The sequence below is a fragment of the Candida dubliniensis genome, chromosome R, assembly GCF_000026945.1.
Source record: "Candida dubliniensis CD36 chromosome R, complete sequence".
Classification (NCBI taxonomy): domain Eukaryota; kingdom Fungi; phylum Ascomycota; class Pichiomycetes; order Serinales; family Debaryomycetaceae; genus Candida; species Candida dubliniensis.
The window spans coordinates 2,119,630-2,139,806 of NC_012867.1; the positions used below are offsets into that span (position 1 = coordinate 2,119,630).

Sequence of the window (20,177 nt, forward strand, 5' to 3'; positions counted from 1 at the left end):
TTAGACAGAGCTGAAAGAAAACCAGTAATTGGCTTTCAAACTTTGCAATTAAGGTAGTTGCCTTTTTAACGATGGCCTGTTTATACAGTTGATGAAGGTAATATCCACTTCAAATGTTGGAAAAACCATGGTCGTGTAATGCAGCAAAATCGTTAAAAAGTAGAAAACGGCAATTCCGTGCTTTTAGTGCGGTGTCAAGTTTATTTGCATTTTTCTGGGTGTATTTATAACGTAGTTCATGTATACCAATACTTGACAAAAGAACAACACACTCGGTGTACACCATCAGCTTGAACGTATTGAGCCAAACTTTCAGAAATGAATAGCAATTTTAAAAGATTTCGAATTTTGTTAGAGTCAGATCTTCCCAATCTACAGAATGAAAAGTCAATGATTGAAATAAATGACCGAACTACGCTCAAGCAACTCAAACAATTGATAATAGGTAAGAACGATGAAGGCTCTGTCACACGTACATTCATCGAACAGATAAAGTTATCATACGAAGGAAACGACATACCAAGCTCGTTGCAGGACGAGGAAACCAGTGTTTATGAATTGTTGGGATTAAACGAAGAATTTTTGGAAAAGAATAATAGCATTGTAAGATTGAAACTTACAAAACATGACAATGTAAATGGAACTGGAGGGATATTAAGCAGAGAATTTTGGAAGGACTTTCAGTCAAATGATAGATTCAGATTTCTTCCTGCCACCAACGATTCTTTACAGCAACTAGGCCTGATGCTGTCAAATTCAGTTCCATTAGAATCAACATCTGATTTTGCTAGAGAGAGCGGTACAACAAATCCAACTGCTACTAGTTCATCCTCAGAACCAGGAATTGATAGTGATATTTCCACGTCACCAACATCTACGAACCCGGCGCCGATACCATCAAATCGTGAAACAGCAATTCCAGGTCAACAAAATTCTATTCCAGTTGTCAACAGATCAACAGAACAATCACCTGTGAAGATTGACCCCTTTGAACCAGCCAGTCTTCGAGTATCCGGGGGATCCACTTGGGAAATGGAGGGAACCTCATATGATACCATGATTGAACTGAATACAGGGAAAACTATGTTGGTTAAACAAGATGACTTGTCTAAAGTTGAGTATGAATTTACATTGAACATAGACAATATGGTCAAGAAAGTTACCTTGAGTACGGCACAATGTATTATAGTTGATAACGGATTGCATGACCCTTATCTACTACTCAGTCCCATGGGTGCAGCAAAAGTTCACAATGTTTTTAGACTGGCATCTGGAGAGCCATTGGTTCAAAAGGTACAAGTAATGATGCATGATGGTGATAGCCACCCAGAACCAGAATCTAATGAGGAAGTAATTCCAGGTGTCCCTGATAATATTAATGTTGAAGATGCTGAAATTGACGATCTTATGGACAGATTATACACAAATGGAAGACTGCTTCTTATAAATATGGTTAAACTCACCTTTGTTTTATACTTAATGGGTTTCAGACTCAATAAACATATGATGAATTATTGGTTTCATTATGCGGTATTACTAGTTTTGCTTTTTCATGCATATGTCCTTCTTTGCACTGGTGCGAATAGAGTAATCCGTTTTGGTGGCAATGTTAATGATATTTCGATTATGATGGACCGAGTAGTTAGGGCTTGTGTGAGGAGGACGTCCGAATTGGAGTTGGTGCAATCACCAGATCCCGCTTGGTTGAAGACAGTGAAGTTGAATTTTGAGAATATTTGGAAGGACACTTTGTTATTTGGGTTATGTATTTTTCCTTCGATGCAGACTAGGGTTTTCGATCAATTAAGCTTGGCTGAGGAAAATGTATCTGTTTATGAAGAATTGGTTGAACCTAATGACATGGAGGTCGAAAATTGAATTTAGCTGGTGGTCTGTATAGATATAATTAGTGTTGTACATAAAGAGTGAAACAAGACTATTAAAATTTTTATAGAAAATACAAAGAGAATGGAATTGTGTTCAAGATAGCTAGCAATCGTAGGTACTTCTTCTATACTAATATTGGCTGTTTCTTTGGCATTTTGGTTCTGGCAGTTTAATCCCTATCATAGTAAGTCGATCACAAAAAAAAAAAAAAAACAACTTATGAACACTATCAACAAAACCACAACGACCAGTTCACCTTGCTCGTTGTGTTCCCAGAGTTTTCCCAATTTCATACACGTTCTCGGCACCCATGTCTACGTCTTCTTATGAGTCTGCTGCTGATCCAAGTACGGTTCCTGCTCTTTCAACTGCAAACATGAATACCTCAGGTAATGCCAGTGCCAACCTGTCACTAACAAAAGAGAGTGGCGATACAACAATTGGTGGAAGTGGTGATATACCAACAACCTCGGATAAAAAACAATCAGTGTTTGATATTGCAGAAAATATAGAGAAAGATCTAAATAAAATGTTAGAACAACTTGATCGAACTGATGCTGAAATAAATAAACGAATAGATGCTGCCTTGAAAAAAGTTACTTCATTATACGATAAATTTGATTGATTTAGTTTCAAGCATAGAGCAAAAGTAGAGTTGTTTATAGGTCATAAATGTATACTAGTGTGGTATTTCTAGCTGTATACTAAAGTATGGTTTAGGGTGTTGTAATTAGGAGCCAAAGACCGTATGATGAAACACCAAAAAAAAAAAAAAAAAATTATCCAAAACAAAAATCTTCCGATTTGATGTTTTATTTGAGGTATCAATTACCAAAATGGCACCAAAAAGATCAAAGAACCAGATACGAAGAGAAAAATTGAAACAAAGAAAATTGGAAAAACAAGAGGTGGAAACTAATGAAGGCGTCAATCTGAAAAAACCGGAAGTAGAGCAGCAACATACCACAATCAATGTACAAATAGATGATGATCCATTATTCGAACAATTTCAATCTGTATTAAACAAATTCAACAATCCCCAACAAATTGAAGATTCCAAACAGGAGAATGCCAAAGATTCTAAAGATTTGGTTTATCAGAACATAGACTCATCAGATAACGAACTGAGTGGAGAAGATATTAGTGATGAAGAAACGCAACTAACGACTCAGCAACAACAGCAACTCTCGAAGCGTCAGCTACGTATTCAGAACAAGATTCCATTAGCAAAATTGAGATCATCAGTGAAGTTCCCACAAGTAGTGGAATGGTACGATGCTGATTCCAAAGACCCGTATTTACTAATTGCAATGAAGTCACAACCAAATATAATACCTATTCCATCGCATTGGAGTTCGAAAAGGGATTACTTGTCATCACGCAGAGGGATAGAAAAATTGCCATATCAATTACCGAAATACATTCAAGCAACAGGAATCTCAGAGATGAGATCTGTAGGACGTGATTCTAGGACATTGCGTCAACAACAAAGGGAAAAAATTCAACCCAAAATGGGTAGGCTAGATATGGATTATGAAAAGTTGTATGAAGCTTTTTATAAATTCCAAACGAAACCAAGAGTTCTTCCCTATGGTGAGTTATTTGAGGAAGGTAAACATTCAAACGATGAACTTGTTACTAAAGCTGCCAAAATTAAACCTGGTATTATTTCTTTGGAGATGCGACTGGCGTTAGGTATGCCTCCGAATGATGTGAGTATCCCTCCGGCCTGGGTCACAATCATGAGAGATATAGGGAAGCCCCCGTCTTATAAGGAGTTACTTATACCTGGATTAGATATTAAATATAGTAACATGGGATACAAGGATAAAAATAGCAGTTCTAGGCGAGAGAAATTGAAACACTGGGGAACACTAAATACTGCTATTGAGTCATCAGATGAGGACGAGGATGAGGATGAGGAAGATAGTGTTGTTGTACTGGATTCGACGGAAGCAAATAATAGAATTGATCCAGGACAACAGCCAAGTAAGAAACAGGATGAACCTAAAGAGCCATCATTAAATGAAATCCTTGCTGGATTATCGAGTGCCAATGATAATTCTAAAGAAGAGAAGAAGTTGTATAAAATTATCAAGGAAAAGAAAATAAAAGATGATGATTCATTGACCGGATATACATACGACTTCAACAATGATAGTGTCAACGACTATACATCAAATGAGGATTCCAAAACCCCCGAAGAAAAAGAACAAACTGAAGAAACTGAAGAATTTAAATTCTAAAATAGTCGTATAGTTCTATTAAAATCTATTAAAATCAGTAACTAAATCAAAATTAGACTCCAATGGATTTAAATAATGCAGAATGTCCGAATCTATACCTTGAAAAATCTGTTCTAAGTTAATTATATCATTGAACTCATTGCTATTAGCAAATGGATTATCAATTGAACTCGAAGGTGTCAGATCATGTGATTCTGTAGTGGTTTGTCCCCTTATGGGGGACTCCCTGTGTGATGATTTGGGTACATCCAAATTCTCGATTTCTTTGTCTTTATTTTGAGTTATTATCTTTACAACATCAAAATTTATTGGGCCATCTTTCTCCACGCTATCCAATTTGCTAAACTTTTGTGATAAATTTAACCATTTTTCAATCTTGTTTAGTACAACTTTCATTTTCGAACAAACCAAAGAGTTCTTCCTTAAATTATCATTGATAACTTTAGAAACTTTGCTAAAATATGATTCCACATCTATTTCGATATCGTCAAAGTTTTGGGATTTCAAAATTAGTCTCAATCTTACTAGCAAGATTAAGGCATGCATGGGGCGGTAGTACAAGACTGAAGGAAAATTGATTATTTGCTCATTTAGTTTTACAAATTCATCAACGAGATTTTCGCATAATATGATTAATTTGATGATCATTTGCAAGCACAATTCCCTTTCATTTGAACTCGGCATTTTCAATGTATAATCCTGTGTAAGTTGATCGGGGTGATTAAACACTCCACTTATTAAATTGTCATATATCACCACCAATAAATGAAAATATTGAATTTGTAAGACCAATGCTTGTTTAGTCGATGTAAACCCACTCTGATCTAATATTTGCGATAGCTTCTGTTCATAGTTGCTGAGGACATGTTTGATATTAAATAATGACATATTTAATCTATTCTTCGTGATGTCAAGCTGATGCAAAAAATCTAGTATTTCCTGACCAGTAGAGACTAATTTTGCAAAATAACAAATATACCTGTCTTCTAAAGTTGGTAACTGGTTATTAGTAGAAGTTTTTAATAATAGACTTATGGAAGTTTCATGATTTTGAGTCCATGTCACAACTTTAAATCTTCTCACCGACAACTCTAAAGATCCACAACTACAATAAACACTTAGCAATGCTCGCAAATTGTTTCTCAAATCGGATTCTTCGTCTAAATGAGTTGTTGAATAGTTTTTCGGAAGCTCATTTAATCCCATACATAATGCGATATTCGACGCAGTCAATGAGTTCAATTGATTTCGAAAATGTCCTAATTTGATGGGCGGAAGACACCACGAAGACAGAATCAAACATACATATATTAACTGAATGTTGAAGTGTTCACACTTCACATATACTTCGTTAGCAATAAAGGAATAAAGATAATAACTCAATAGATTACATAGTTTCAAGTTGTCTTTCAGTATTGGTGTTGTCCCGAGATTATTATCATTCAACACAGTAACAGAAATACATGCTATCAACAATAATGGGAATTTCTCAAGCATATAATCAAAATCTTTTAATTTTCGAGATAATGGAATTGTAGGATAAAAGGGTAGTATTTCATTCAAAAAAAACTCAAGTCTTGTTTTCACTTCAGCAATAGTAAAACAATTATACCGATAAATCAACTCCTTGGCTAAGTTTTTACTGTATGGGATAAAAGGAAGTTCACCAGATATATCAGCACCAGTATCCTTTTCCAGTTTTTCTTTTAGTTTTTCCAATATTAGTTCATAATTGGATATAATATGCTGAGTCGAATCTTCAGGCAAGTCATTCAAATTTTCGAGTAATAATTTCAAAGAGTTTTCGGATATCAGTAGCAACTGGTCAGCAACTGAAACATGATTATTTTCATCTATTTGGATCTTTCTTTTTTTTCTTCGTGAAGGTTGTATTGACGGATCTTCATTAAATGAACACTCGTATCCGCCTCTAAAACATCTACCACAAGACTTGAAACTTGGATCTTCAAACGAACATTTCATTTTCAATCTCCTGCATCTTGTACAGGCCCTCAATTGACGCCATTGCTTTGAAAATTCACTGTTCCTTTCCTTGTTTGTTGTTATATCAGTAGACATGGCTTATCGACGTTGGCTGAATAAATCATGTTTTCTGTTCAATTATCTTTTTTGTGGGTGGATTATGAAATGATGTTTTTACACGACTCTGACTTATCATTTGTGGAGATCTTTACAGACACGGTACATATCTTCCAACCATAATAAGTTAAATAAATGGAAACAACTTTTTTGATTGTGATTTAAATCATTTTCCTGAAAGTTGCTTTTTTTGATAGATTCATTTGTCAAAAGTATTAGTACCTATGATAACTCTAAACCATGTGTGTCCAATTGAATTAAGTAGTGGAATCAAGATGTGTGGTTTCTTAAAAGTGTTTCTTTTTAATGTTGGGGAGGGGAGGTGGAAGGGTACCACATTGAATACACACTTTCAACACCAAAAACGACAACTTTGATGTACACATAATCATTTGCAAAAACTATTTAAACGTTAAAAGAGCACATTAAGGAGAATGTATAGTTTTTATCATTATCAATCTATTTACTTCAGTTTTGTTGTCCAATTATGAAAATTCCTGCTGGTTTATTTTTGCTTGTATATGTTTTGGTGAATGTTAGTGCTACAGATTCAATCACGGTTCTTGGTCATGCATATGCCTATGGAGAATCAAGTTTGACTTTTCCTAGTTTTTCAGCACCTTCTGCTATTACCTTTGAAGGCGGTGGTGACAGTTCACAAATGGGAATTCTTGGTATGGCTGCCTTTTTCTCTGCCATTTTAGTTGCATGGTGTGTTTAGACGTCTATATGAAAACTGCTATATTAAAAGTGGTACAATATACAAACCAATAAGGGGCGTATATAACTAAACTAAAATTAATGTATTAAGAAGAAGCAATAAAACTATAAAACAGCAAAAATTATTTAAGGATTCTTTCAAACCTTAATTCGTTATCAATTGGCAAGCCAACCAATACTGAAAGCAAGTTGACTAATTGTTGACGTTGTTTGTTTAACCCATTGATAGGCTTGAATCCTGGTCTTGCTAATGGAGCCTTGAGCCAGTAAGACAATAAACTAGCAACAGGATACAATTCGTCGTAATCTGATTTACCTGGACCCTTGACTTGAACTCTGGTTGCAAATTCAGTAGCCACCACCAAGTCAATAATCAATGGTGTAGCAAGCAATGAATCTTCACAAACATTGTGAATACTTATTTTGTTGTGACCACCCAACATTAATTCTGAGTAATATTCATCCATGGCAACTTTGGAGTCGCCGACAGCTGGCAAGTATTTAATAACAATACAGTGGTCAACTTTGTCACCAGACTCCTTGTTGTACAAGAGTTCATTTGATTCAATAATGTCATCAACAACGGACTGCTTGGAGATTTCCTTGGATCTGAATTGTTTAGGTGACGATAAGTTGTATCCATCATTGTTACCCAAATGATTATAAGAAGCAATTGAAAGTGGTTTGATACCGGCATCGACCAAAAATTGTGCCAACACAGATTTGATTTTTGTTTGACCCGACTTGAAATCATCACCACCGATGAATGAGTCGTATTTTTCAGCCAATTCAATAACACCAGGAACAAATGTGTTTTGTGGTGAACCATTAATATATGGAACTTTTTCCAAAATAGAGGCAACAGCAAAGACGGTACTTGGAGCAATCTCTTCGTGTGATTCCTTAATGCTCTTGATCAAGTTGTCAGCAGTATCATTGACATTTGGCAAGACATCAGCATATCTTTCGGTATTAGCAGTCCATAAAACAATAACTTTATCTAACTCATTTTTGGCTTTGAAATCTCTAATATCTTTTCTGATTTTTTCAACATCGGCCCATTTGTTATCGGTTTTGACTTCACCATTGGCTTGATTGAAAACATTGTTGGCACGTTCGCTTTGGTTCAACGCAATAAAGTCAGGGTAATAGATTGATTCCAAAGGTTTTTTGTTTTCCAAGTATGGATACAATTGCTTTTGCAAAGTGACATCCAAGACCTTAGCTCTCTTCATTGCTTGGTCCAATGGCAATCCGCTGATATCCCAACCATCGATAACCAAGTCATTTGGGTTAACCATTGGGATAATGGAGTTGAATGGAACATAAACATCTTCGCCAGTTTCTTTGTCAACACCAATTTTGACTGTAGATGCTTGGGTGACAGAACCGTAATAATTTGGTTTTACAACACCTTCTTTATTTTCAAAAGAAATGTTGTGTTTGTTTGCCAATGTAGCACCTAACAATGTTGTACCATTATTACCACCAATACCAACCAACAATAAACCAACCTTTGGGACTTTTAAATCAACTTTAAATTCATAGTCGCTTGCTGCAGGTGTAACAACAAATTTACCATTAGCATCTTTTTCAACAACAGAGTTTTCGTAAGTGAATTTGGTGTATAAATGGTCGTCTTTGGTAACAGATTTAGACGATTTAAATTCGATTGGTGTGGACATTTTAAAAGTGAATAATTATATAATTGTAAAGGAGAAATAAAAGTGATGATAAATATGAAAAAGAAAAAAGACAGCAACCAAATTCAATTTCAAAAAATTTGTGGATGGAGGGGAAAAATGAGCCTCTATTTATAGTTGTTCATTTTATTTCACTGACCTAATTCTGTCTAAGATACATAATGTGTAAATTCAACTAGTATGTAAGAGTTATATTATTTCGGCGAAATTCGCTGAAAATCGGAATCACAAAAAAAAAAAATAGGGGGTGGTGGTGGATGAAAGGATGAATGGGGGAGGGGAGGAAGTTGTTTGTTGTGCTTAAACATTTGGCTTGTTGGAGAACTTTATATGTAAAATTGGCGGTTTTACTAAGGGTTTTTATTCAGTTTGTTTAGACATATACGTTATTATGGTCAATTGTTTGATCATGATTCACAGTAAATCAGAAACTAATTGGTCGATACCTTAACGCCAAAAACACCACAACTGATTCTCGATAGTTTTTGATATTTTAAAATATCACAGGGAAAGCAAAATTTGATATTTTTCTTGGGGAAGCCACAAAAGTCGTGTTTGATTGTGCGTCTAGATTGTTTGTTTGATCCCCCAACAAAAATTTCAACGAGATTTAGGCGAAATTGACAACACATGTGTTTGCAGAATACTGTTAATTATTTGTGACAAAACTGTATAATTTTATTTGATATTTGAATTTTATAAGTCTTACCGATGCCTATGACACCAATATATTATATGTTTCCGTTACTTGTTAGTAATATATGACAACAAATATACATATCTACATCGGTGTACTGTCTCGGCGAAAATTAAACTCGTGTCTTTTTCTGTTGTTGACTAGAAAACAAGGGAAAACTACAATAACAAAGCTTATTGTGGTTTCGGCGAAAAAAAAATGAGACAAAAAAGGATTTACTGAATATGGTAAAAAAAAGCAAGAAAGATTAGGAGACGATAATGTACTATATGACTTCGGGTAATTCTTTTGGTTAGAAATTGTGTTATTTTTGCTCTCCCAACAAAAGTAGAGACAATAGCAGGTTTCTGTTTGCTTTATATTAAAAGTAGTTACGGATATATCCACGAATATTGTAAGCAATACAATTGTACTATTCCCTTTAGTTCAGATTTTATTGAATATAAATTCCAATTGTCGGACTAGTGATTGGTTTTTAAATTTAACTTTTGTTAGAATACTGTGATTGCAACTTTAATTGAACATAGTATTTCAACAGCTATTTGTCGTTGTTGTGGATCCAATTTAACTTTTAGCTTATTCAATTGGTATTAGTTAATTCAACTTGGAATGATGAAATCAAGTTGAGAAGACAACCTGGCTTGGGCAGTTTTTTTTTTACTTCTTTAAAGAAATGATTGTCTCTAAAGACAAGACAGTGTTGGAATGGTGAAGAATATTAAACGTTTAAAAGGAGATGAAAGGTCGTGTGTATCAATTAAACTTTATCTATAACTTTGAAAAAGTGGAGAGCATTAGTTTAAGAGTTTACACGTCTCTACTCAACCGACACATATAAATTAATTACTGTCTTTCGACCAAATACCACTTGGTAAAAAAAAAAAATACTAGATAACGATTGTGGCTTATATGTAAAAAAAGGAAGAAATTAAATTGGCGTGTATTTATTAAGAACCAATTCTAGTTGGTTTTTTCCTTAACTTTTCGCTCAATGGTGGCAACCAAAATTAATGAATCTATGTATCTATAAATCACACTTACGAATTGAACCTTTATGTGACAATTTATTTGCATGCTTCCTTTCTCGAGTGTAACAGCACATTAAAGTTTGCCTTATTGAGTCCTTTACAGTTAGTTTATAATGTAACCTTATTGTATTTACGATTTTTTTTGTCCAATATGTATCGATGTTGCATTTTATATGGATCTGCAATGGGTTAGAAACATATACCCCTACACTTCAATAACTTCACTGACATACAGAAAACACATATAACATTTTTGGTCTTAAATATAGGGGTAGCATCTTGGCTTTGAAAGCCCTAAATCGTCCAAGACATGTAATTGGTCTGTGATTTATGATCCATCTTACAAAAGAAACATAGAAATGGAAATTATATATCAAATAATAACCGATAAATATAATACAACAAAAGAAAGAAAAAGGAAAATAGAAATAATCTTCAATCTAATAATATTTCAAGATATTTTTTTTTCTCAACCGTTAGCCTTTTCTTAATGTTGTTTCTTTATTTTATTTCCTTAGGGTTGCTTTTTTATTATTATTTATCATTCTTTTTTTTTTTGCATAGTTTCGTTGCATGATACGCAAATTTTGCATTCTAAACCATCAGTTGTAATTCGTAGTTCTTAAGAGAAGGCGTAATATTTGCGCCGTAGTATTAGACGATGCAAGTATAGTCCGAGATTATGATACTTTCCTATATGGAGATGAATTGCCAGCACTGCATGTTTGCGACACATTTATATTTTTTTTCGCAGTAATTTATATGCGTTTCTGAGTGCCACAAAAACGCCACCATAACAGTATGGAGAATTACCTTCCATCAATTATACCGGTAAAGGATGGCCACTGTTTTTAGCGTTAAGAAGTTTGGTTTAATGAAAACTATTATTTGACAAGAAAAACCTAACCACACGAAGAGGATTCTGCTGGCAACATCAACATTTTTTTTCAGGTAAACAATAGAAGTAAAACGAACTGCTATTTTCTACACAAAGATAGTAAGCATACCAAGAGTTGTACGAATTCCGCCTTTAAGACTCAAAGTACCACTCAATGAAATGCACCATATTTTGGGAAAAAAACACCAATTCAATGTATTACAATTATTAGTTGTCCTTTGGGCGTGCCTTGAAATGATTTATTCTAATCTTGTTGTCAGTTGCCGTTTAGCAAATCAATGTAGTAATTGATAAAGTTAAATGGTTACAATGATAGGTGATTATACAAATAACAACTTGCTTGTTTACTCATATCATGGAGTACATTTGAAAAATGAAACTTTAATTGTGACATTTGTGTATTTCCGAAAAAGAAATTAAACTTAAATGACAAGTTATTGACCAGTTCCAAATGACGCAATTCTAACTGGAATGAATAAACTATTTAGTGGACCTTGAAAATTTCATTTGCCCAACTAATTCTTCTCAAGAAATACTGACATCACCACCTCGAGACCATTGTTTCTTTTCAAATTAATTACACCATTTTACTACTTCTTTGTTTCACCAACATCCTTATTTCTATTGTTCACAGCGGAAAAACGGGCATATTTTATATAAAAGAAAAACGGACAATTATATAAAAGGAGTAAAGGTTTAGAACAATAGAAAGTCAAACTCTTGTTATATTTTATCTTTATAAAACTATAGAAGTACTATTGCAAATAATAAAATAACAACCTTCTGTTCCAAAGTGTATCACCCCATTATACGATCAACAATATATTCTATTATAAAGTTTTGAACATTGACATAAATAATTTCCGTTGTAGTTCTTTCTTTCTTTTTTGGCATCTTGCAGAATTAAACCGAATCGTGCATGGCTGGTGAGTGTCACCAAAAAAAACAGAGTTATTTCTTTTTGTGTCAAATGTGTGTTAAAAATCTCATTTAAACAGAAAACGACACACAAAAAAAAATTTCGAGATCTAAAAACTCATTCGAGAACGTAAACGAATAAACCAGCCAGCCAATCTCTATTGTTATAGACATGTGCTATACAATAACAATACTATGGACATGGTACATGAGCATCATTATTGTTATTTGCCCAAATAAACAATACCGTATACATTAAAGATCCATTACCTATTTCTGTTAAATTAAATCTTAATTGGGTAAATTACTATAGTTAAGAAAAATGTCACAAAAAAAAATAAGCTTTGTCAGATTTATTTGATTGCAAAAAATAAATCGAAACATAATTGAAACCCAACCAAGACAATAGCAATGACAATAGCAATTGCAATGACAGCTATCTATAATGTTACGGAATAAATGGAACTTTTAGTGATGATAGTTATAATTTTTTTAATTTTTTCTCAGTAGTCTTTAAGGACTTAAACTATAAAGAACTACACTATATAAATGGTGACATGTTTTCCGAAAATATCATTATTATCTTTATGGAAACTTTTTAAAAATATTTCAAGTTGTCAAATATTATATATTATTTTTCATCAAACAAGAAAAGTCCGTGCAATCATTTATACCCGACCAACGTTCCCTAGATATCCTAGATTTTCTTATACTACTTTACCGCCGTTTTAGCGTTACTTTTCCTGGAATAATCATAAGGTTTATTTTTAAACAAAATTTCTTATATATATATAATAGAGAGTTGGAAACCATATTGTTGCTATTCCCAAGTGTTCTTTGTTATACATTCTTTTTTTGCTTAAACTAACTAATTAATTTTCTAATTTTATTGATACCCCCCTTCCTTCCTTCCTTCCTTTCTTATTTTTTATTTCACCAATGCTTTACTTGGTAACAATACTTTCATTGCTATTACCTGCTTTGGCCTTTAATGCTCGGAGTAACTCGAATGTTGCTGTATACTGGGGACAAAACTCTGGTGGCTCCCAACAACGATTGTCTTATTACTGTGATTCCGATGCGGTTGATATTGTGATTCTTTCCTTTATGCATGAATTTCCTTCTCCAGTTCAATTAAATTTTGCTAATGCTTGTGAAGGCACTTATACTGCTGATGGTATTTTACAATGTCAAACAATAGCTACGGATATCAAATATTGTCAAAACAAGGGCAAGATCGTGTTACTTTCATTAGGAGGTGCTGCTGGATCTTATGGATTTAGTGATGATGCCACGGCTAAAAAATTTGCTCATACTCTTTGGGATTTGTTTGGTAACAGTAAAACTTTGGCTACCAATGATCGTCCATTTTATGATGCTGTATTAGATGGGTTTGATTTCGATATCGAGAATAATTGGTCCACTGGTTATCCAGCATTAGCTAATGAATTAAGAACTCTTTTCCAGAAAGATACTTCCAAGAATTATTATCTTGGTGCAGCTCCTCAATGTCCTTATCCTGACGCTTCTGTTGGTCCATTATTGAAACAAAGTGAAATTGATTTCGTTTTCATTCAATTCTATAACAACTATTGTAATTTGGGTTCTTCCTCTTTCAATTGGGATACTTGGTTAGACTATGCTGAAACTGAATCTCCAAATAAAAACGTTAAATTGTTTGTTGGTGTACCTGCTGCTGCCAGAGCCGCTGGATCGGGTTACAATGATCCTAGTACCGTATCTCAATATTTGACAAGTGATATTTTAAACAGCAAATATTTGGGTGGTATTTCAATGTGGGATGTTTCAGCCGGTTGGGATAATACCAATTCCAATGGAAATTTTGTTGAAAATATGAAAGCAATTGTCAAAAAGGCTGCACCCGTGGAAGAAACAACTTCTTCTTCTACCACCACTACTACCACCACTACTTCCACAACAATTTCTAGTAGTTCTTCAAGTACTAAAACCAGTACCACCAGTTCCAGCACCACGAAGACTTCAACAAGTATTCCTATCACTAGTTCTTCCACAACATCTTCCACTACCTCATCAAAAAGTTCAACTACCAAGACAACTCCTACTTTGTCGTCAACTCTGTCTTCTTCGACTAGAAGTAGTAGTGTTCCTACCAGTGTTACTTCCAGTGAAACGACCCCAGCTACTGCACCAACTTCTCTGTCGAGTGCTATTACCATTCCAGGTGATTCGACCACTACTGGCGTTTCCAAATCTAGTTCCAGTTCAACCAAAGCTGCCACTTCTACCACCAATGTCTCATCTTCTTCTTCAGTCATTTCATCACCACTGACTACGGCCATTGCTACCACTCCAAATGACAAAGAAGTTATTAATACCCCAACTGAAAATAAAACTGAAGCCGAAACTACTTCCAAACCACCTGTAATCACTAGTGAATCAGATGCTACCACTATCACTCAAAATTTAACTCCATCAACTACAACAAAACATGTAAAGACAACATCAACAAACATTGTAACAGAATGGGTTTGGGCACCAACCACTCTTCTTACCCTTACAACAGATTATCAAATCTTAACAACTAGAACACATATTGAAACTGTTTATGGCGAACCAAGTACTGTAATTGTCTATAATTAGTTTCATCCACTTTTTCCTCCCTTTTGTTTAGATTTTTATGATTGTTTTTTGTATTATTAACGTGTTTTTTTTATTTTTTTTTTTTGTTGTCAGTTTTAGTTCTGGGTGTGAATACTATGTTATCTGTCAAAGATTATACCCAATTATGTGGTGATTTTGATGTCAACAAATTTTCGGTTTCTTTTTATAATAAAATTTCTCCTTTTCTTTATATACGTATAGTTTTTTATTAGTTGTTTTTTGTTTTTTGTTTTTTTAATTATGAATAAAATTGATATATATATAAATCTACTTTTCTAATCTTTTAGACCAATGAATTTCAATTTTTGTTCCATGTTTAAACCCGAAAGTAATTTTCTTGCTTGTCGATTCATATAAACTAATTTCAAATCGCCACCTTTCCAAGAATCCAAATTGAAAAAGGAATCATTAACGTAGTCATCATCATCTTCTTCATCTTGGTTTCTGGTAATTCTTACAGCATGATTGGTTAATGGGGATATCATAAAATGAATGATTGCATGATTTGCCGTGTCTAATTGAACAACAGCTTGTGGAGTACATGGATAAGGAGTAACAATAAACATAAATGTTGATTTTTTATTAAATTTATGGAAATCCAATATTCCTGATAATTCACGAATTATTTTTGCATCGGGTTTCTTTTTAACATTTTTACATTGAATTAATACTTGAATGTCATTGACCAATGATATGGGATTGGAAGAAGTAGTATTGAATTTTGATTCTTGACTATATTTCAATATTGATTTTGATGAAAGTTTTATGGATTTGGTGTCATATTCATGTTCATTATAAAATGGAAGTAGATTCCATTTCCCAATTATATCCACTCCATTGTCATATGCTCCACCATTCTTGATCAAATTTTCACAATTAAGATATTTCTCGAAAAATGCCTTGACGTGTAATTCGTATAATGTTCCTCGGAAAACTGTTGATCCCGTGTTTATGGAATTCTTGGAACAATAAGAAAGATACTGTTGACAATCTTGAATGGCTGAGAATTTCAAACCTCGACGTAAAGTTAATAATAGGAAGTTATTCGGAGTAACATGTAACCGTTGTCGTAGAATCAGGATCATGTTGTATATGTAGTAGTGATCTGTAATACTATCATCATCGCCAAAGGTGGTGAAAAAAAAAAAAAAAAAAAACCATAACAGAAATACACACAACCAACGCGCGTTCACTCACTCACCTCCCTAATAAAAAGGACAGAAAAACAAAAAAGAAAAAAAAAAAAAATATGTCGGGCTTTGTTCATAATCATTGGAGCAATTACTTCAAGTTCCATTAAATGTTCATAACTGGAATTCTAACTTTACTACTTACTATTTTGGTATCAGTAGAAGCCAAAAAGATTAATTTATATATAAAACCAATTGATTCAACCTCAAAAGGTGATTCAATAGGGTTTATAAATGATGACTCGGTATATTTGATAGATTCTACAACTTTACAACCGGATCAATTCTATTGTGTTGGAACCAAAGATCTTGATAATCATGAATGTTTTACCCTTATAAATGGTGTTGATTCATTGAATGGCACTGTTATTGATGCTTATATGGATGAAAATGGAGTTACTATATCACGATTATCATTGAACTTTGATGAATCTTACAATAAATCAAAATTGAGAAAACACAAGGTGGCTACATCACCAACACCCAATTTAAATCCTGATTCGTTAAAGAAACAGAGACAGAAACAAGCAAATAAAGGTGGTCAAGGAAATAATAAACAAGTGGAAATTATCAAACAGAAAAAATTGGTGAAATATATTGATGATGAAGGAAAGGAAGTTGAAAAGGAAATTGAAGAAGAAGTTGAAGTTGAAGTGGATAATAGATCTTGGATACAAAAGAATTGGATGTATATAGTGCCTCCATTATTATTGTTTTTAATTGTTGGTGGTGGAGACCAACCACAATAGTAGTAGAGTTTTTTACAAATAAAACTTGAAACCAAAATATAATCATAATATAGTACTGTGCGTTGTGCGGTGTGCGTTGTACGGTGTGTTTGAGTGTAAACTTTTGGTGGTGGTCGTGTAATTGTGTAGGTAAATCCATTAACGAATCAGAGATATGGAATTGTTAATGGACTGCACAGAAGTCATGTTTTTTCTATACAAATTGTAAGCATGGACTTCATTCCTGATTTTAATTTTCATTAATTTTACAGGCCCAATTGGAATACAGGAAATTATTCTTCTTCTCTGAATAAAAAAAAAAAACATACAAAAAAAAAACTTCAAATTTCATAGAATAATTAACAATCAAAGTCAACCCCTCTTGCTACTACTACTACAACAACAACAACAACAACAACAAACTCTTCTGACATATTCATCAATACTTTCAACCCACCCACTTCCCATTAATCATTATTACAAATTACTATCCATATATTCTTTTTCCCACCACATTTTATAATGCATTCTATAAAATCCCATATATTAAGATCATCAAAACGTTATATATCGGCATCTAGCAAAAGATTAGCTGAAGTTGAAGTCACTGTTGATGGAAGAAAAGTATCCATCGAAGCTGGATCTTCAATTATTCAAGCAGCTGAATTGGCAGGTGTAACTATTCCTCGTTATTGTTATCATGATAAATTAGCCATTGCTGGTAATTGTCGTATGTGTTTAGTTGATGTTGAAAGAATGCCTAAATTGATTGCATCATGTGCTATGCCAGTACAAAATGGTATGATTGTTCATACTGATTCAGAAAGAATTAAAAAAGCTAGAGAAGGGGTTACGGAAATGTTATTAGAAAATCATCCATTAGATTGTCCTGTTTGTGATCAAGGTGGAGAATGTGATTTACAAGAACAATCACAAAGATATGGTTCTGATCGTGGTAGATTCCATGAAGTTGTTGGTAAAAGAGCCGTTGAAAATAAAGCCATTGGTCCATTAGTGAAAACATCAATGAATAGATGTATCCATTGTACTAGATGTGTTAGATTTATGAATGATGTTGCTGGTGCACCAGAATTTGGTACTGCTGGTAGAGGTAATGATATGCAAATTGGTACTTATATTGAAAGAAATATCAATTCGGAAATGTCGGGTAATATCATTGATTTATGTCCTGTTGGTGCCTTGACTTCTAAACCATATGCTTTTAGAGCTAGACCATGGGAATTGAAAAGAACTGAAACCATTGATGTTTTAGATGCAGTTGGATCCAATATTAGAGTTGATACTAGAGGTATTGAAGTCATGAGAGTTTTACCAAGATTGAATGATGATGTCAATGAAGAATGGATTTCTGATAAAACCAGGTTTGCTTGTGATGGATTAAAAACTCAACGTTTGACTACTCCATTAATTAGAAATGGTGATAAATTTGAAACTGCTACTTGGGATGAAGCATTGTCGACTATTGCTGCAGCATATTCTAAGATTAAACCACAAGAAGGTGAATTGAAAGCCATTGCTGGTGCTTTGGTTGATGCTGAATCATTAGTATCTTTGAAAGATTTAGTTAATAAATTAGGATCAGAAAATGTTACCACTGATGTTAAACAAAGTGTTAATGCTCATGGATTTGATATTAGATCTAATTATATTTTCAATTCTACTATAGATGGTATTGAAGATGCTGATCAAATTTTATTGGTAGGTACCAATCCAAGATTTGAAGCTGCTGTTTTGAATACTAGAATTAGAAAAGTATGGTTAAGATCCAATTTAGAAATCAGTTCTATTGGTCAAGAATTTGATTCGACATTTGATGTCACTAATTTAGGAGAAGATGCCAAGGCATTACAAGAAGCATTACAAGGTTCAATTGGTGAAAAATTAGGTCAAGCCAAAAAACCATTAATTATTGTTGGATCTGGTGTTGCTGAATCTAAAGATTCTCAAGCCATTTATAAATTAGTTGGTGAATTTGCTTCAAAACATGAAAATTTCAATTCTGGTGAATGGAATGGTGTCAATTTATTACATCGTGAAGCTTCAAGAGTGGCTGCTTTGGATCTTGGATTTAATACATTGGCTGAAGATTCTACTACTAAAGCCAAATTCATTTATTTATTAGGAGCTGATGAAATAACAAATAAAGATATCCCCAAAGATGCATTTGTTGTGTATCAAGGTCATCATGGTGATTTAGGAGCATCATTTGCTGATGTTATTTTACCAGGATCAGCATACACTGAAAAATCCGGTACTTATGTCAATACTGAAGGTAGAGTACAAGCCACTAGAGCTGCCACAAATCCACCAGGTGTAGCACGTGAAGATTGGAAGATTATAAGAGCATTATCAGAATATTTAGATGCTAAACTACCATATGATGATATTTATTCTGTGAGATTGAGATTAGGAGAAATTGCTCCTCATTTAGTTAGACATGATGTTATTGAACCGGTATCTCAAGAAATTGCCAAGATTGGATTCCAAGATTTAGTGAATAAAAATAAATCGGCTATTATATTTGGAGAACCATTAAAGAATCCAATTAATAACTTTTATTTCACTGATGTTATTTCAAGATCTTCACCAACTATGGCTAAATGTATTTCTACATTTGGTGCTAAAATAGATAAAATTAAAGATGAAAAACCCGATATCAACTTTTAAGGAAGAAGAAAAAAAAGGAATAGCTCAACAAATAAAACAAAGCAAAACAATGTTGCTCCATAAGGAAAGATGACTAGTATCCAGACGATAGATTAATTGGTTTCTCTTCAATTGGTAGAACAACATCATGAGTATTTTTTTTTTTCTTTTTACTATGCATATCATGTACAATATATAATTATTCACAATTCAAATTTTATAACCCAACTCACCCGCACAACAATTATAACAGTTTTATATCAAAAATATTTATTATTCGAATTAATTGTTTTTTTTCTTAACAACAACTTTTATAAAAGTAGTATATATATATATATATATATATATATGTTTGAAATTATTGAAAATAAATTTGTAAAAATTTTTTTAAGATATTTTTTTTTGTTCTCTTGCAAAACATAATCTGTTAGTTGTTGCTAATTACAATGCAGTTACATCCTGAATAGATCAAATATTATTGTTAAAAGTGATTGATAATTACATAGTAGTTTTTGTTTCTGTTTCTGTATCTGTTTTGGTTTTGGTTATTTACTTTTTTTTTTTTTTTTTTTTTTTGCAGTTATTTAACCACATTTTTATTGCCTTTCCCCTTTTTCAATACTTTTTTTTTATTATTTTTCACCTCCAACTAAAGTAAACCCCATTATTAACTTTCATAATAACCCATACTTTCTATTACTATTAAATTTTAGTCATTTTTTGAATCTTGGTCCTTGAAATTTCCAGTTCAA

The 20,177-nt window shown here is 33.2% G+C and overlaps 9 protein-coding genes across 9 annotated transcripts; 6 read left to right on the forward strand and 3 right to left on the reverse strand. All coding sequences in view use genetic code 12, as the record gives it.

Annotated features, from left to right (window-relative positions):
- Positions 1-318: 318 nt before the first annotated feature.
- Positions 319-1,878, forward strand: CD36_35090 (conserved hypothetical protein; the record flags this gene model as incomplete). The annotated part of the gene is made up of 1 exon (XM_002422421.1): positions 319-1,878. One exon carries the CDS (start codon positions 319-321, stop codon positions 1,876-1,878), a length of 1,560 nt encoding a protein of 519 aa, XP_002422466.1.
- A 319-nt stretch (positions 1,879-2,197) lies between these two features.
- Positions 2,198-2,512, forward strand: CD36_35095 (conserved hypothetical protein; the record flags this gene model as incomplete). Its single annotated transcript, XM_002422422.1, has 1 exon — positions 2,198-2,512. One exon carries the CDS (start codon positions 2,198-2,200, stop codon positions 2,510-2,512), a length of 315 nt encoding a protein of 104 aa, XP_002422467.1.
- A 211-nt stretch (positions 2,513-2,723) lies between these two features.
- On the forward strand, positions 2,724-4,133 carry CD36_35100 (U2 snRNP protein, putative; the record flags this gene model as incomplete). Its single annotated transcript, XM_002422423.1, has 1 exon — positions 2,724-4,133. The coding sequence occupies one exon, from the start codon at positions 2,724-2,726 to the stop codon at positions 4,131-4,133; it is 1,410 nt and encodes a 469-aa protein (XP_002422468.1).
- Positions 4,134-4,151: 18 nt separating this feature from the next.
- Positions 4,152-6,212, reverse strand: CD36_35110 (transcription factor with zinc cluster DNA-binding motif, putative; the record flags this gene model as incomplete). Its single annotated transcript, XM_002422424.1, has 1 exon — positions 4,152-6,212. The coding sequence occupies one exon, from the start codon at positions 6,210-6,212 to the stop codon at positions 4,152-4,154; it is 2,061 nt and encodes a 686-aa protein (XP_002422469.1).
- Positions 6,213-7,075: 863 nt separating this feature from the next.
- On the reverse strand, positions 7,076-8,638 carry INO1 (inositol-3-phosphate synthase, putative; the record flags this gene model as incomplete). Its single annotated transcript, XM_002422425.1, has 1 exon — positions 7,076-8,638. One exon carries the CDS (start codon positions 8,636-8,638, stop codon positions 7,076-7,078), a length of 1,563 nt encoding a protein of 520 aa, XP_002422470.1.
- A 4,498-nt stretch (positions 8,639-13,136) lies between these two features.
- Positions 13,137-14,819, forward strand: CHT3 (chitinase 3 precursor, putative; the record flags this gene model as incomplete). Its single annotated transcript, XM_002422426.1, has 1 exon — positions 13,137-14,819. One exon carries the CDS (start codon positions 13,137-13,139, stop codon positions 14,817-14,819), a length of 1,683 nt encoding a protein of 560 aa, XP_002422471.1.
- A 296-nt stretch (positions 14,820-15,115) lies between these two features.
- Positions 15,116-15,925, reverse strand: CD36_35140 (mitochondrial protein, putative; the record flags this gene model as incomplete). The annotated part of the gene is made up of 1 exon (XM_002422427.1): positions 15,116-15,925. The coding sequence occupies one exon, from the start codon at positions 15,923-15,925 to the stop codon at positions 15,116-15,118; it is 810 nt and encodes a 269-aa protein (XP_002422472.1).
- Positions 15,926-16,140: 215 nt separating this feature from the next.
- Positions 16,141-16,779, forward strand: CD36_35145 (conserved hypothetical transmembrane protein; the record flags this gene model as incomplete). Its single annotated transcript, XM_002422428.1, has 1 exon — positions 16,141-16,779. The coding sequence occupies one exon, from the start codon at positions 16,141-16,143 to the stop codon at positions 16,777-16,779; it is 639 nt and encodes a 212-aa protein (XP_002422473.1).
- A 501-nt stretch (positions 16,780-17,280) lies between these two features.
- Positions 17,281-19,446, forward strand: CD36_35150 (NADH-ubiquinone oxidoreductase subunit, mitochondrial precursor, putative; the record flags this gene model as incomplete). The annotated part of the gene is made up of 1 exon (XM_002422429.1): positions 17,281-19,446. One exon carries the CDS (start codon positions 17,281-17,283, stop codon positions 19,444-19,446), a length of 2,166 nt encoding a protein of 721 aa, XP_002422474.1.
- Between the last annotated feature and the right edge of the window lie 731 nt (positions 19,447-20,177).